Source organism: Tribolium madens, unplaced genomic scaffold (assembly GCF_015345945.1).
Source record: "Tribolium madens isolate multiple individuals breed KSU strain unplaced genomic scaffold, Tmad_KSU_1.1 Scaffold_7;HRSCAF=85;Tcas5.2_LG10, whole genome shotgun sequence".
NCBI classification, from domain to species: domain Eukaryota; kingdom Metazoa; phylum Arthropoda; class Insecta; order Coleoptera; family Tenebrionidae; genus Tribolium; species Tribolium madens.
Window position 1 is genome coordinate 1,629,340 of NW_025401050.1, and position 18,567 is coordinate 1,647,906.

The 18,567-nt window shown below is 30.9% G+C and overlaps 1 protein-coding gene across 7 annotated transcripts in view; it reads left to right on the forward strand.

Annotated features, from left to right (window-relative positions):
- LOC123010002 overlaps nucleotides 1–11,017 on the forward strand; it is a 33,310-nt gene extending 22,293 nt beyond the window's left edge. For 3 of the 7 annotated variants that reach the window (XR_006413059.1, XR_006413062.1, XR_006413060.1), the window contains 6 exons: nucleotides 1,955–2,195; nucleotides 2,248–2,452; nucleotides 2,500–2,670; nucleotides 2,717–3,155; nucleotides 3,206–3,870; nucleotides 9,479–9,597. Coding sequence is in view for 3 of the 7 variants with exons in the window: in XM_044406611.1 (XP_044262546.1) it covers nucleotides 9,491–9,655; nucleotides 9,705–10,021; nucleotides 10,071–10,223; nucleotides 10,272–10,398; nucleotides 10,448–10,611; nucleotides 10,664–10,719; nucleotides 10,770–10,996 (1,209 nt within the window). In the remaining 4 variants the exon portion in view is untranslated. Of the gene's footprint in view, nucleotides 1–1,756; nucleotides 2,196–2,247; nucleotides 2,453–2,499; nucleotides 2,671–2,716; nucleotides 3,156–3,205; nucleotides 3,871–5,500; nucleotides 5,640–9,099; nucleotides 9,424–9,478; nucleotides 9,656–9,704; nucleotides 10,022–10,070; nucleotides 10,224–10,271; nucleotides 10,399–10,447; nucleotides 10,612–10,663; nucleotides 10,720–10,769 lie in introns of those variants that run through there. The other 4 variants (XM_044406611.1, XM_044406612.1, XM_044406610.1 and 1 more) reach the window with 4 other exon arrangements.
- The last annotated feature ends 7,550 nt before the right edge of the window (nucleotides 11,018–18,567 follow it).

Below are 18,567 nucleotides of genomic sequence, written 5' to 3' on the forward strand. Positions count from 1 at the left end.
TGAACATTTAAATCGTCTACTCATTATTAAATTAAACATTAACATCAATTTTTTTAATTTTTTATTTCATTTATAAACACGGTTTTTCTTAATTTTTCTACTAATTAAAAACTCTATGTAATAAATTCTGCATTGTCAATTTAAATTTTAAATTAATTATCATCAATTAACTGTTCTTTCCTGTATTATCTACCACCTTGTCATTTTAAACACCTTTAATTACATAAGCTTAATAACTACGCCCAACTCTTAGTGGTTGTCATTTATCGTACTTTCTCTTTTATTGTTAACAATATGTTTTTGTAAATTTAGATAAGGGAATACGCTTTTTAATTAAAGATGTATCTACATAATTGGTAACATATTGCATGACGTATTTTTTTATTTAAAAGTTTTTTTGAAGATTTCATAAATCGAAAACACTTTATTTTAGCAAAACTAAATGCAAGCAATTATCACAGACCATATAAAGACACACCTTTATTTTTATTTTATAAATATGGATTATTAATAATAATACTAATAATAATATTAATAATAATAATAGGTGAAACTTGTAACTTTAGTTTTAACTTTTTATTTTTTTTTCATCAGTTTTGATCAAACTTAAACATTTAAAAAGTCTATAGTTCTAAAACAATACACATATTTATTCACTTTTGCAAATATACGTTTTAGATGACTCCAACAGACGTCTTAAATACTTAGTAAAAATGCGAATAGGTATAGGTAAAAAAATAAACTTTAAAACACTATACTCGTAATACCCGTTTCAAGCATACAATTAACTTCTGAAATAGAAATTTTTGGGTAACGTAAAAATATTCAGCGTGAACCTAAAAAAACGCACAAAATTAATATGTTTGTTATAGGTAATTTTTCAACAAAATCCTTGAACAGACTGATTTTATTTTTGTACATACTTGTAAATGGAATATTTTGACAGAAAATAATAAATAATGAAAAGTGCTATAAAACATATCATCGTGTTTTGTCAATGAAATTTTGTTTTGTTCTTGAGTTCTTATTGTCTGTTGAAATGGTACTTACATGAAAATTTTCTCTGATAAAAATTGGTTAAAATGTAAATAGTTTATAATATATTAGTTTTTTCAAAAAAGTAATACTTTAAACAATTTTTTGTTCACTCTAGCTATAAATGTTTGATACAAAAAAATATTTTTCAAGCGTGCTGTGTAAAAATTTGATATTAAAAAAATATTTTACTTGAAATTTAAAATATAAATGAAATTATGTGACAAAAATCTATTTTTTAGCAGCGCAATACAAAATATACAGGGGTATTGTTCGAGATTTGGTTTAGTTAACAAAAAAATATAAAGCAACCAATCATACCTACTATTTGTAATTTTTATTTGGATCTTTGGTATTTTATAAATAGTTAAAACAGGATTTACAGCATACATCCACATGGAAGTATTTATATTCAGAATTACATAATCATATTTATTTGAATTTTTCAGTTAGTTTGATTGTCTTTATTCTCACGCTAGCGTATTCCGAGGCGTATTCTAAAGTTTACATTTATAATTGTCGCTGAGATTCGTAGCAAATAAATTCAGTAATAATATTTTCACGAAAAAATGATGCAAAAAGTTATGAATTTTTTATTTTTAAATAAAAAAAAACTTTTTTGTGCTTAGTTTTACTAATTTTCACTCAGTTTGTGCATAAGCTTAGAGACCATGTTTATTTACAATAATAAATTTTGTTTGTCGAGTTAATTAATTAACTCGCACGCTCAATTAAAATTTATTAGGTGATTAAAACTTTTTTTAAATAATACTTTAAAAACTATCGTATCAACATTTATATGAAATGATTTAAGTTACTTAGTTTACTACATGCACAGTTAGAAAATCACGTTATAATTGTTTTCCGCAAAGAAAACGAGAATTTACACTATTGTACCTAAAAAGCTTTCTGATTTTAGAACACAGAATTATTTGAAGAATTATCGTATTCAAACGCAATATGCAATGTTAATTGTACAAGGTTGTATACATACAATACTTTAAACCAAACAATACCAAATACTCCATTGTTATATTCTCACGAAAATGAAACCCTCAAGCTTTGTAACAAAAGCACTTCTAGTATTGACTCTTACTGTCTACTACAACTTTACAAAATAAGAAAAGAATCTAATATATCACTCGTGATATATCCACTAGGTAATTTCATAAATTCTATAGAATAATAACATAATAATTTATCCACTTCTAGGAATTTGGAACTCATTAGTGTTTAGTGAAAAATTACATTCATTTTTAGTAACAGAAAAACGTCTAAACTTTCATAAATTTCAACTGAAGCTAGGCAAACAAAATGCCACACAAGGAAGCATTATGGATAATGTCATCGAAGATAATACAAGCGATAAGCAATTGAATGAAATTTCCTCTTATTTTCAGCATTTCTTCAATTCTAAGTAATTTGAACTAACTTTGGGTTAATTAAAGATGATTATTATTTTAGTATTGATATTTTGTATTTTGAAAAGTTAGGACGCAAAGAGAATGGGAAGGAATGGACGGATCTGCTTGGAGCTGTTGTTAACGAAGAAGTAGACTTGGGTTTGGATACAATTATCAAGACTGAAGAAAGATATTACGATATGGCATTTACTCACAACATACTGACATCAATGTAAAAAGACATGAAATTTTAAGTTTAAACTAGATTATTGTTTCAGGCGCAATATCTACATAAAACATCAACCATCTAACGAACTTAGAGACATTTATTTGATACCTTTCGGAACAAAACTAATTCTCTTTGTGATGATCACCGGATTTGTTTTATGTCTTTTAATGACTCTCATAAACAAAGTAACAAATAAAATTACAAAAAATGAAAAAAACACTAAAGATAATTCATTCGGTGAAGCAACCATTTGGTGTATTGGTATTTTCACGATGCAAGGAAGTTTATGGTCACCTATAACATATTCAGGAAATATAATTTTAATAACTTCACTTGCATTTGCTTTGGTTATTTTTAATTCATATTCGGCTTTTATAACATCTATACTTTCAGTTGAGTTGTCTAGTATTCGATCAGTTGAAGATCTTCTTGAAAGTAACTACAATATTGGATACGTCAAGAATAGTCAAGATGAAGTGTACTTGAGAGTAAGGAAAATTGAGAGTTTGAAAGAATAAATTACAATTTAGGTTTTTAGTCGATGAATGATTCACAATTGCAACAAATTTATCTAAGAGGTTATTTATACAATACTGTGGGAAATGTGACTGAAGGGCTTTATAAAAGTTACAAGGGTCATTACGGATTTTTTGCTTCCACTAATATTGCTAGAAAAGAATTGCAACGGATAAATCATTACAAATGTAATTATGAAATAATGGAAATACCAATAATGAAAACAAAGAATACTATTGCATTTCCCTTGGCGAAAAATTCGCATTACAAGAAAGTTATTGATTTAAGTATTATGAAAATGTATGAAACTGGAATTTATAAATATTTTTACTCCATGGTTGTCCCATCTTACTCAAAATGTGATCAAAGAAGAATTTTTCGAAGTGCACATTTGCCCGACTTATCTTCTGCGTTTGGAATCTTAATAATTGGTGTTAAACTCTCGCTTATTATAATTATAGCTGAGTGTTTATGGAAGAGGAAAAGTGTAATATATTTGAAAATAAAGAAAAATTGTTTGAAGAAAAATTTATATCATCGTGGACAGCAGAGTGATGAAGGGGTTTTAAGTCAAAAGCTGGAGCAAATTTAAAATAATACATGATTTAATAGTCGATTATTTGACAAGTAAAGAAAAGAGGTGGTTTACTATCGAGTGAAAACAGATTGATTTATGAACGTTAGAAAGTAAGTTTTAAGTTAAGTTAAGTTTTTACGAGATAATTAACCACATTTCTTTCGAGTTGAACATGCTATTTTTTTGTATCTTTAATGGAATATTCTAACAAAAATTGTTTTTCTACAATCTTTAACATAGTTGCATATTAAAAGTAAACCCTAACTCGTAGCAACGCATATTAAATGTCATACTCATTTGTTTGTATGGCTGTATTGCTAACAAGTCAAGTGTTGCCAACTAGCAAAGAGTTGCTAAAAACTAGTAAAGTGTTGCTAAATAGTAAAATAGAACGTTTCTTTTTTGAATTCTATTTTATCAAATAGCTGCTTTTCATTAAGGATACAAAAAAAAAATTTAATTTTTTTTTCACAATCCCAAACATTTATTTTTATCACAAGACCTAAGGTGGTCATCCTTGAATGTGGACAATGGGGTCGCTGCACGTATTTTTTATTGCATATTTTGAATCTTTATTAAAAAATAATTGACACATCTTTTTGTTTTTTTTTGAAATCTTAATTTTAGTATAAAAAAAATATCAAAGACTCATAAAATGATATAAATTCAAAACGCGCGCGTTTTATTTGCTGTGATAATCCAGATTTGCGATCATTGGCTGTTTGAATGCCGGTAATGCAGATTGCAGATCTGTTTTAAGGATATATTTTGGTGTTTGTTTATTTTAATATACCAGGTGAATAAAAAGTATAGAACCAAGCGTTTTTTTCGTAAACTAAGCACTTTACGAAAAACATTATTAGTGTAGCCTAAAGTACAATTAAAATGTGACCATTTACCAAAAAAATATTTTTTGAAATTTCTTTTAGTTTTCGAGTTCTGGATTTTTTTTTTTAAATGGCAACCCACCATGGTAATATTTTTAATTAAAGATTATGATCTAAAAAGGACCTCTAATTAAATAAAATTGTTTTTTGGCTAGTACTTTTTTTTAATTAATTGTTAAAGTTGCGTTCCGAACTCATCACGAAGATTTTCCGAACCGAAGTGTTTCATGCATTTCATCATGGGAGAGCGCTGATTTCTATGCAGGTGCTTTGGGGTGGTTTCGAATGGACTAAAAATGGAAGAAAATGATTTGTTATTAGATCTTTCGATCCATCCGGAACCACCCCAAAGCACCTGCACAAGAAACCGGGCTCTCCAACGACCAAAGTCATGAAACGAACCCCTCGTTCAAGTTCGTAAAATTTGCGTAATGGGCTCGGAACGCAATTTTAACAATTTATTAAAAAAAAAGTATTGACTAAAATACAATTCTGTTTAATTAGAGGTCATTTTTAGATCATAATCTTTAATTAAAAAAATTACCATGGTGGGTTGCCATTTAAAAAAAAAATAAAATTTTCCAGAACTCGAAAACTAAAAGAAATTTCGAAAAATGTTATTCTTAATAAATGGTCACATTTTAATTGTACTTTACGCCACAGTAATTATTTTTTTCGTAAAGTACTTAGTTTACGAAAAAAACGCTTGGTTCCATACTTTTTATTCACCTGGTATGTATGTGTTCTGTGTATACACTAATAATTATGATGCAAAAAATGAGTACATTTAAACGTTGTGATTAAACATCCGCCATATTATTCCACTTGCCACTGTCAGTTGTCACTGCACTGTTGCCAGTGCTTTTGGGATTGTTACGTAGTAAATCGGGAATTTATCTTGGGTTTAAATTCTACCCTAAACTTAATAATCGAAATTATGGCATTTCAAACTTTTCCAAGTTAATTTTATTGATGGATCGCTTCTTTGTAAGGTAATCTTTAACGTATAAAAGTAAAAAAACACAAAAATTCCGATGGATGCAACGACCCTATTCTTATTTTTCCTCTCTTCTTATTTTCGCATGAAAATGAACATTTTGTGTGTTGTGATAAACATAAAAGGTTTGGTGTTTTTGGTCAGAAAACGAGTGTTGATTTATTCAACAACAAGAAGATCCTACTAGAAGTTAATCCTTTCATGTATTGCTCGTAATTATCAGTCATTTAGAATGTATTAATAGTGTTAAAATTAAATAAGTAAATGTTGAGTGTGCAGCTGTGAAATAAGTTATTGATGTCTTTGCAATAGGGTTTTTTTCTCTCAATGTTGTCGTGGAGCTTGGGAATTAAAAAATGTGATTAAAGAATTTAAATTTTATTCATAACGTTTTGGAAACGGCCGTTCCCAACTTCAGATGATATTACTTAATAATTTTTTAACCTGTGTTAGACCAGTTTTCGACCATACAGGGTGTCAATTTTAAAACTTGCAATCGCCAATATCTCTGGAACTAAAAAAAGTTATTGAGAATCACTCAAAACCGTTTCGGTAGTTTGTAGGAGGAATCAAAATGGCATGGTAAGTGACGCTCCTCCACCCACCCTTCAAGCCACATCCATCTTAAGTTGAAAATTTTAAATGGCACGTCCCTACTTGCGCATCGTTGGAAAGCCCATAACAAGCGCTTTTCAAAAATGTCATAGAACAGCCTATTTGAGAAAGTTATTTTTCCAATTATTCAAAAACGAAGACGTTAAATTTTCATTTTTTTATTATATTCAAGAGTGGGTGGAGGTGTGTCACTTATCATGTCATTTTAATTCCCCATAGGAACCACCAAAACGGTTTTGAGTGATTATTAACAACTTTTTCAGTTGAGAGAAATTGCCGATTGCAAGTTTTAAAATTGACAGAGTGTATATCAGTTTCTTAACATTTGTTGAAATTTACATATTGCAATGATTACATTTTGAATTAGTCACATGTTGAATTTTTAGGTAAATTCGTTGGTTACATTTTTAAATACTTCTAATTCCCAAGCTCCATGACAACATTGAAAGAAAAAGCTAAAAAGGGAATAAGAAACTACAATTATTTTAGGGTTCTTTTGTTTATTTTTTTAATTGAAATAGAAATTAACCAAAAAAATTATTTAAAACAATTTTACTTCAATCACATCTCTTACCAGTCTAAAATTTCATATTTTAATATGTAGTTAAAGAAATTGGTTCCATGTTCCTGGTACAGGACATACAGGGATATTTTTTATTAGTATACATAGCCCTATGTATACAGTTAAAAAACAGGGTCAATTTTATATAGTAGGCGACCAACATTTTAAGCTTTTAGAGGGTAGAGGTCAGAGAAACCAAGAAGGATCTACAAGATGCGTCAGAACTCGCGCCCCAGAGAATTTTTTTTAAGTAAGGTAAGATACCAGGAACACGGAAAAAATGTTTAAAAAATTCTATCTGTCAAAAAATTTTGACATTTATTTTTTGCCATTTGACATTTTTTTATGTCTATTTAGTGATACTGATTATCTTGTATATGTTTTTTTTACAATTATTTAGTAAAGGTACAAAAACTTTGCCAATAAAAGGCACAAATAACATTGATCACAGTTACAATTTAGGATATAGCTTCCTTGTTTCCTCTTTTAATAGCCTATAACAAAAAAACTTGGAAAATTATTTTTCCAACAGAAATAAATAGTCAAAGTGCAAAATTTAAACTCTCATAAGTTCAAAATTTTTATAGATAGAATTTTTTTAACATTTTTTCCATGTTCCTGGTATCTTACTTTACATAGCATTGTTCTCTGGGGCGCCAGTTCTGGCGCACCCTGTATAAGATCATCAGTATCATTAAATACACATAAAAAAATGTCAAATATCAAAAAATAAATGTCAAAATTTTTTGACAGATAGAATTTATAAACATTTTTTTTCATGTTCCTGGTATCTTACCTTACTTGAAAATCCATGTACAGTGATGGACAGTGAATTTTGTCCATCTAATTCCTCTGACAGATTAAAAGTGTAAATTATTCTTTAGGTTTTTCTAATTTTGTTTCAGAATTTTGATTAACGTTTGTTATAATTGACATAATGCTCGACACACCTTGCTACTCTTTACCTTTGTCGTTTGAAATGGTAGTTCTTGGTATGCCCAAAAGTATAGAGACACGAACAATTTATTGAACTTATATAAAAACACGTATTGCTGACATTATTGTTTTGGAAAATCGACATCAAAAATAAATTTCAATTAAAACTTTGAAATTTTAGTTTTAAACGTCAATTATAATGACAATAAAGCGTGGGTTACATTGCCATTTTTTGAACTGACATAAATTTGATGTCCAAAATTCCATGTCCGCCACTGGATGTTTATATTTTTAATAAACGAATCTATTCATTATTTTCTGTTTTATTTATACAAAAATTAATATCAGCTTATATTTGAAATAATCGTGGAGAATCGTATAAATTTTTTATATTTAATATATCAATCAATGAATACACAAAAGCAACTCTACAATTCCCTTTTTATCACAGAATGGTGTTACGCCACTGCTCAAGTTTCCCCACTACACCGAGTACGCATTGGCTCCGCCTATCGATATCCTTCTTGGTTTCTATGAGGTTTACTAGATATTAAAATATTCAAAACTGAAATTTTGTGACAATGCAGGTTTCAGGCTGTTCTTAGTCCTCAACTCCTCACCCTCCCACTCTATTTCCCACTTGATACCACACAAACATTTCAATACGCGCTATTAGTGTGACGTCAGCAAGGTACGTGACTGTACCTTTGAAGCTAAACAAATAAAAGTTTATTTCTTGAATCCGGGACGTGTAGGGAGATTGTTTCTAAGGAAGTAGTTGCTATGAAAAATGTGTGTCGTTTCGTAATGGTTTTAACAATTGTAGTCAACATTTCTGTAATTTAATCTGTTCTAACCTCACTTCCTGTGTACGTCAAAAATATGTTTACAGCATTGCCAGAATGTTGCAAACGACAGGAGTGGATAGGTTGTACCAAAACAAAACAAAATATATTAACATTCACATAATGTGTATTTGGCTGAGAATATAAATTATTATTTGTTCACAAGTAAATATAAATATCTAGTAAACAAAATCTAGTATCAATTTGGTACTCTAGTATCACAACTGGCAACACTGTATGTTTAGCTGCAGTACAGTCGCGTCTGTGACGTCACGTCTAATAGCCCGTATATTTTCTTCTTCGAAATTGACAATATTTTAATATCTAGTACCTACCCTCTAAAAGCTTGAAATGTTGGTAGGCTACCCTATGAAATTGACCCGTTTTTTTAACCGTTTACATAAGGCTATGTATACTAATAAAAAAATGTCCCTGTATCTTATCTTAGGTACTTAAAATTTTTCTCTGGGGCGCGAGTTCTGGCGCTGTATAGGCACAGATTAGTTGCTTGCTAGCTAATCTGTGGTTATACCACAGATTGGGTTAAATCGGTTTATTTTGATCTAGGGAATCTCAGGCTACTCTTTGTCCCCATCTTTTCGTTACACCCTGTATATCAAAGTCTGACAAAATCTGCCTTGATTCGGATAACACCCGTATGACGACCTCTGATGATTAAACCCTGTGGTTAAACCTAACCTAAGTCAATCTTGCAATGATAGCTGTCAAATGTCAACTAATAATAGAAAAGCCAAAATTTTAAAATAGTTCAAAAACCAATCAAACATGAAACATTTCCAGAAATAATTTGGTTTCTTGTGGTAGTTTGTACTTATAATTGGTGTCCAACTTTACCTAACCTCAATTTATTTTCAGAATAAAACTCCCATGGAATCGTACATCAATCTTTTCCTCAAGACAGAATTAACAATAATACCACGCCTTTTAGACAAATATATCGGAAATTATTACAATAACACATTATGTAATGGTACCACATGGATGTTTGCCTGTTGGTGCATTTTGCATGTCTTTTTTGACAATTTGCTTAATGTGAGTCTTCAGGAAAAGGCGTTCGAATTAATTAATTGTATTATTTTAGGCTTTCTTGAAACGAATCAAATACCGAGAGTACATCCGAGTCAGATTGCAACAGTCTTTGTGGTATCTTGGTTTTTATACTACAGCTTGTATTTATTGTTGCGCCACGTTAATTCGTAATAACTTAGAAATAATTAAATTGAAGACGCCTTTTGATAGTTCAAATGTAGCATCAGGACAATTGATTCTTGGGTTTATTGTTGTGCTGACATTTTACTTGCACAGTGCTTTTTGGGAGAGGCTCAAATATTGTCATGGATTTGTTGCATCGGGTTATTTATGCTTGTTCTTTTTCTTCTGCTTTTCATACTTTTTGAGGTAATTGGGTGTAACTTTTGCACTAACGTAAGTAATTGTATTTTTTTAGATTCATTGAGGGGTGTTTTAGACTAACAATTTTGATTTGTTCGGCTCAAATTGCTTTAGAGGTAACACGGGTTATTGCTATTGTTACAAAAAGAGACAATTGTAGAGGGAGAGTTTTAACGGGCATTTTTTTCACTCTAAGTCTTTCAGTTTTGTAAGTGGTTGTTATCACAAGACTAAATAATTAATGGATTTATTGTAGTGTAATTAATTATGGTATTATTGTGCCTCTATTATTTGGTTACCCTTTAGTAAGAGGATTTACTCCAGGTGTAACTTTTTTATTAACTTTTTTCTTGACGTGGTTAACAATTGAATTTTATTCTTCAGTAAGTTACAATGTCTTGCGACTTTATAAATTTGTTTAATTTGTTGAAGGCTTTAATTAAAGCTGTGATTCATTGGTTAAACCACACTGAAACAGATGACAAGAAAAAAAAATGTAATTTGGACCTTGTTGAATGCTCTTTATTCCCACCAAGAGATGATGCTACTTACAACTTTCTTTTAATGCGAAAAGAAATGAAAGAAAGAGAAGAACGGTATACAAATTGATTTGTTGTAATATAGACTTTTAAACTTGTTGGTTTTTAGGTGTTTGTCATTAAGGAAACCGAAAAATAAGAATGTGGTGTTTCAAACATTGAAATGTTGAAAATTGTGATTTGTCTGATTTGTTTTTGATGTCGAGTTGTTTTAGGTATGGTTGCTATAAAGAGAAAGTTGAATGAGAAGAGAAAAGAGGCTTCAGGTTTGAGTGAAACATTTGTAGATAAGATGCAAGATGAAAAAGAACAGGAAACTCATAATCAAAATGAACATGATGAATCTGACAGTGATAGTGATGGAGAAGTTGTTGGAGGTAAACTTGAATTTAACATCAACTGTAAAAATGAATCAGATTCTTGTAAATGCAAACAAGATTAATAAAATGTATTGGAAACACTATTGTACATTGAATAATTTTTATAAAGTCGTCGCCTTATAATAAGAGTGTTCTACAACCTAATTCGGCATAAAATACTAACTACATTTTTTATACAGTCCTACAAACAATTATTTGTATTAGCTATACAACTTATTTAACAGTGTTAAAAAGTGTGTTGCCTAGCTTGGGTTGTTAATTTAATTACTTTTTGTGTTCTTGGGTTGTTATTGAAAGTGAGGTTATGTTGAAAAAGAAGCGTTATTAGCACGCGGCGCGTTGGGTTTTATTATTGTGTTATTATTGTTATTTTTAAGTGTAAAACTTTTATTAGATAAAAATAACGACTTTTGAACTATTAGTGTAATGTGTGTTGGTAGGTGGTGGCGATGATTTCTCCAATATCGGGTTCCAGTACGTTTTCAACAATACAACCGATTTTCCGGGTAAGTGATAAATTTTTATTTACATTTAAATTTTCTAAGGTTTATTTTAGTTTTGTAAAAATTATTTGACTATTCAATTCACCTCTTTTTAAAAGAGAAGCCTTGGGTTTTCGTAACGGGTGTCGGCCTGGGTTTCAATTATTACCGCCCGTTTTAATTTAATAATACCTATTTTTTATTTGGAAAACTTTTACAATTTTAAATAATTGCCCTAAATAAGGGATGTTTGACTCTAAGCAAATAGGAAATTCAAAAATTTCTGTGAAAAACTCAGTTTGGATAAGGTGGCCAATGCGGCTCTCATTTTTAGCCGTCCACTCTGTTGTCACTTATGAAGTACCCACTCAGGGCCGCGCCGATACTCGGCAGCGCCTGTGTGCGAAGCCTATGAAGCGCCTTGTTACCGACATTATCCTAAATAGACAAAAACATAGTTTGCTTCTTGTGGGCAATTATTGAAAAACCGCAAAAAAAACATTTATTTTTTTAAGTACATAAATACAAACAACAATACGTAATATTATAATACGTATAACAATAATAATAACATATACATACAGGGTGACCCACGGGTGCGCGCATGCTCAACAACTTTTTTTCTATCGAAGTTATCGACATGATTTTTTTTTTAAAGAATAGCTACAACAATGAGGCACATTATAAAAATATTTCTATTCATATACAGGATGTTCCAAATAAGATACACAACTAAGTTCTGTTTTTTTAAATGAAAACCCCAATTTTTTATTACATTTCTGGATTCGCCACTAAATTGTCAATATAACGCATCTTGGTTTCTTACACTTACCTGCAATAGTTTTTGACTTATGCCAATTTATGTGTCAAAATTACATCGTGCATCGACCCACAAAAAAATTCATAACGTCAAAACTATTCAAGATAATTTTACCAACTTTTTTCCTGTTGATTCCTTAAGCCTTAGCGCGTCTTCTGAGATAAAGACAAACTCGGAGTCGATGTTCCATCGCGTACTACGATTTTTTGAAAATGACAAAATACAAATGGCAATAACTCGACTTTTTTAAATACAACACTCTATATTTTATTGCATCATTGCACATGGCATTTTTTATTAGCTCTTTGTCGATATAGGATTCATGGGGTCTACTTTGTAAAATTTATGAGATTTTTGCAAAATAAGTAATGTTGATGGTTTTATTCTGAAAAAAAAAATCGAGTAGGTCGTTATCGCTTGACACATCTGTGCAATTCTGAAAAAAACGTGTTTCAACAAAATGAAATTGTAATAGAAACAGGAGTACATCACAATAAAGGAAACAATCTTAGTAATCTTTACAAAAATAGGAAAGAATGATTAAAAGAAAACAATGTAAAAATTTTGAGAAAAGGTTACTTATAAAAACTGCTCAAATAGGTCATGTTCCACCAAGTTTTTTAGTAAATGAGCTCCGAACTCTAGCAGGCATTGCTCCATCAACTGAATGGAATGCTTCCGTGATCCTGTTTTTCATATCATCTGCAGTTGTTGGACGATCTCTGAAAACTCTTTCTTTCACGTACCCCCAAAGAAAAAAATCGATGGGAGTAAGGTATGGATATCGTGCGGGCCTGGGAATAGTACCTCCTCTGCCTATCGAACGATTAGGATAGGATATTTCTGACGGTACATTTTGCTTGCTAATAAAGAATTTCTGTGCTCTTCACCAATACAGTAAACCATATTCACTAATTCTTCACGAGTGAAATTCATTATTAATAATTAGATGTGTACAATTATTAAAAGTACACGAAAGTGTCAAATTTTACGACAGCAGCCTACTCGATTCCTTTTTTTTTTTTTTAGAAAAAAACCATCAACATTTCTTATTTTGCAAAAATCGTACAAATTTTACAAAGTAAACCCCATAAACCCTACATCGAGAAAAAGCTCATAAAAAATGCCATGTAATGATGCAATAAAATATAGTGTTGTATTTAAAAAAATCGAGTTATTGCTATTTGTATTTTGTCATTTTAAAAAAATCGTAGTAGGCGATGGAACATCGACTCCGAGTTTGCCTTTTTCTCAAAAGATGTGCTAAAGCTTAAGGAATCGACTGGAAAAAAATTGGTTTAGTTGTCTTGAATAGTTTTGAAGTTATGAATTTTTTGTGAGTCCTATGCACGATGCAATTTTGACACATAAATTGGCATAAGTCAAAAACTATTGCAGGTAAGTCTAAGAAACCAAGGTGCGTTATATTGACAATTTAGTGGCGAATCCAGATATCTAATAAAAAATTGTGGTTTTTATTTAAAAAAAAACGGAACTTAGTTTTGTATCTTATTTGGGACAGCCTGTATATGAATAGAAATATTTTTATAATGAGCCTCATTGTTGGATCAATCGTTAAAAAAAAATCATGTCGATAACTTGGATAGAAAAAAAGTTATAGAGCGTGCACGAACTCCTGGTCACCCTGTATGTTGGTAAGTTATAGTTAGGAACAAAAAATAAGAAAATTAAGAAATCAAAGAATTGAAAACAATTAAAATCAGATTACCTCGACTCTTCTCGCTTTTCTGTTTGCAAAATCTTTGATAATTTCGTGTATATCTATCTATATGCCAAGGCCATCTGAATCAAAAAGCTACGCTTATAAGGCCGTTTCATTCTCCATGATAACTGTTTCTGCAGAATGGCCATAAAAACAAAAAAATTCAGAACCTTATTGTGCGCCCTCGGTGGTCGATTAACGAATCAAAGCTACAATATTAAATTAACAGCAGTTCAATTTTACAAAATAATAGTATAAAATGGTAAAAACCGTGTTTCATTTGTGTGGCAAAAAATGTTCGCTTATTTGAAATTGCGAGCAATATGCAACAAAGGCAATAATGGTGCCAAACTTTTGAAATGTTTTGCGGTAAGCAAATTTATGCAGACAATTATAGTCGTCACCAGGAATATTTGGGATTGACGTATGCAAAGCTTTATTGAGGGTTAAGCAGCTTTGTGGTCGACCGTAATAATTTTTCACTGCTGGTGGTACTACCCAAAAGAGCCGTATTCAGGAATTTTCGTGGTAGGCTTTTAATTTGTTACAGGCAAACATTTGGGAATTTATATATTAATTTAATATTAAAGTGGTAATGTAGATTTGTAAAGAAACAATCTCAAAATATAGCTGAATATTAAAATTAATAAATTTTTCTTTTGATGAAAGCCCACAAACAAATTTCCTGTTACGGACCATCCCTTCGTACAAACCTTTGAAACGTGCCTGTCCTAGGAAATGCAAATTTGTTTATGGCATCTCTACCGCAAGCCCCATGAACCACCGTGGGGGGTAAGCGGCTTATTCTATAATGAGTCTCAAATATTGTTGGTAACGACTATATAAGGACAGCCTTTTACTTTGTATTTGTAATATTAAAGACACTACAAAAATTACGGATTACTCAACAAACAAACAAACCACTTTGCAGAAAAGTATTGAAGTTATAAATTGTTCTAAGCTACCTTGTGTTATGATTTCATGTCTTTTTTGCAATTCTAATTTATTAGTATTTTGCTAGTCCAGAATGTACCTAAAATAAGCTCGCATCTTGGATATTTTATAGTTGTCATGTTTTAATTTATGTTTTAAGCACTTAACCTAAAAATAAAAAGTCTAAAAAGTCTCAATCGACTGCGATCGAAATCGGTAGATGGAGCCCAATAAGGTACTGACTCCCGAAATGTCACAGAAACAAAGTTTATATGAAAAAATCGAAAATTGAAACGGCCTTATAAGTGCAGCTTTTTGATTCAGGTGGCCTTGCTATATGCTCTAATATAACGCCCTCTATTGATATTGTCGCTAAGTTTGTTAATCTTTTCTGACTCATTGTTCAGCGAAGGTAATTTTTGATTAATTTTAATTTAGAAAATGACCTTTCTGCTGTTGCTACGGTGACTGGCATAGTTAGCAAAATTCGTAATGCAATTGTAATATTAGGGCATACGGCTGTTAAATTATTTAAATATATAAATTCAAGAATTGTTTCGTCATCGTTGTTACATTAAAAAAAAAAAATTAGATTTCTTCCAATACCAACGCGACTCATTCCAACATAAAGTTGACCATGACTAAAACATGGACCATCCAAGTACATACCAACTTTTTCAAGTGTTTGTCCTTGTGCTTTGTTAATTGTCATAGCAAATGCCAACTTTATAGGAAATTGTTTACGCGACATCGGTCTTGGTAGGCCGCCGGTACCCTCAGAAGCAGTAGTTTTAACTTTAGGTAAAATTAAGTGGCGATCTTTTACCAGGACCCGAAATAATAATAACACCAATAGTATGTTCATACTATGTTATCCGTAATCTTGTACCATTACAAAGTCCCCCCACTTCGACATCAATATTACGAAGAAGCATTACCACTACACCAACTTTTAATCTAAGAACAAAAGGTGGTAAATGAGCCGTTTCAATACTATTCAGCAAATCGTCTGGTACAAACAGTTCATCTTCTGGATTTTCTTCGTAAATATCTTCACTGTAATATTCAATACTATCTCCCGGAAGAATATTTAAAATTTTCTCATTTATTTCCTTTACTGAAACATTTTTGGGGCATAAAATAGCTCGTCCGGCAAGTTCATCGTTTGTCATTTCGTGAATATTATTTTCAACAACATTTCCATAAACATGTGTAAGAAGATCATCTAATGTTTCAACTAAGAATGTTTTTGGTATTTCAATAAGATCCAATGGACATCCATAATATTTATCAGCCATTTTAACATGCTGTACACGTCCTTCACCTATAGAAAGTAAGAAATTTGGAAAATTTCTATCCAGATCATCTTCTTCTTCTTCTTCATCATCGTTCTCGTTGTAGATGTATTGTTGTTTGTTGTTGTTATTATTAACGGCCGCCACCGCTGCTTGATACCTACAGGGTTATTCATAAATATAAAGCAATATTTGAACCTCAAAAATGACCTATAAAATGATGTTAATTTAAATAATAACTCGTGTCCTATCTCTACTGATAAGAATTTTACAGCCCTCGGAATGTGGGTATGGAAATTTGATCTTTTTGTAATAACTTTGGAACTATTTCACCAAATATTATAAAATTTGGAACATTTCCCTGTGACAACATACCCTTTGAACTGGTAATCACGAAAATCGGATACATCCACTCAATTTCCGGTTACAGCAGTTGCAGGTCACATTTTCTGTGTTTTTCCATTTTTTTGCTCTCTTAACACCAATTTTTTATTGCCTAAATCAATAGAGTAATTAATTTCGAATAAAAAACGCATAACCTTTAATACCCATAAAATGGACCGTTTCAAAGATATTTTAATTTAAACTGAGGACTGCACAACGCTGAAATCAAAAAATAGGGATTTTGAATAAATGATATCCACGGCAACAAATGACCATGGTCCCACAAATCGCTGTCAGACATTCGTCAACTTTGACATTGGACGATTCTTGGGCGATTAGTTGAAAATATTTAATAAAAGAGTTTACTTCAGACTCCAAACGTAATCTACAATAAATCCAAATCGATCTCGTAGCATTTAATTTATAAAAAAATTCACAAAAATTTATCGTCAAAGTTAACAGATGCCTGGTAGGGATTTTTGTGACCATGGTCATTGGTTGCCGTGGATACCACTTATTCAAAATCCTTATTTTTTGATTTCAGCGTTGTGCAGTCCTCAGTTTAAATTAAAATATCTTTGAAACGGTCCATTTTAGGGGTATTAAAGGTATGCGTTTTTTATTCGAAATTGATTACTCTATCTATTTTGCAATAAAAAATTGATGTTAAGAGAGCAAAAAAATGGAAAAACACAGAAAATGTGACCTACAACTGCTGGAACCGGAAATTGAGTGGTTGTATCCGGTTTTCGTGATTACCAGTTCAAAAGGTATGTTATAACAAGGGAATGTTCCAAATTTTATAATATTTGGTCAAATAGTTCCAAAGTTATTACAAAAAAATCAATTTTCCATACCCACATTCCGAGGGCTGTAAAATTCTTATCAGTAGAGATAGGACACGAGTTATTATTTAAATTAACATCATTTTATAGGTCATTTTTGAGGTTCAAATATTGCTTTATATTTATGAATAACCCTGTATATCTCATATTTTCTGTCAATTTTAATTTTACAATCAAATACCAAAATGGTAATGATAGTAAACATTCGTCTATAATTTCTCCTGCATGAGCAAATGGCACAACCGGTAATAGTTGTCTAAAATCACCTCCAAATACAACAATTTTTCCTCCAAATACACGATCCTCCACATCCATTAATCTTCTTAAATAACGATCAATAGAAAGAACAGCTTTTTTCGAAGTCATAGACCCCTTCATCCCATACTATTAAAATTGCTTTCTTAATTTTTTCTCCTTCGGAAGATCCTTTTTGAAATTTGTCGTTTCGGTTAATTTCAATGGTACTTTAAATGTAGTATGAACAGTTTTGCCACATTGTAAAAATGTTGCCGCAATTCCCGTCCACGCTACAGCAATATATCGCGTGTTTAAAAAATGTGTGGCATAATTTTAACCACGAATACCCTTTTACAAATGAGAATAGAGAGCACAGAATTTATTGACCTAACTCAAAAAATAGAAAAATTACAGCTTTCCAAAAATCGGTATGGAAAATGATTTTTTGGAAATATTTTTGTTATCGTTTACCCGATTATTATGAAACTTTGCATGRCAAGGGGCAAAAAGACACTCTTTGATATGGTGTAAACGGAAGTCTTGTAAAACCTATAGATTTCCGGTGACAATGGGACCCTTCCAGTTTTTGGGTCATAACTCTTTTTTTCAGCCTATTAACTGATATTTTTGATGCCAAAAATCAAAAGCGCGATCATTTTTTCATAAAAAAAGTACTCTTGTTAATATCGCTAAAATGTGCCGTTCTCGAGTTATTTCGGTTTAAACAAAACTCTACACCTCGCTGGAAAATCAAAACGTATGAATTTTGAGCGTATCCTTACCTTGGAAACAATCCACTACGAATGACATAGCTGTCAATGCTGTGACATCTAATGTCAATTTTATTTAATTCAAAGTAAAACTTGATTATTTCTTGATGATCATAGTAAAACACACGATTATGTGTTGGAAGA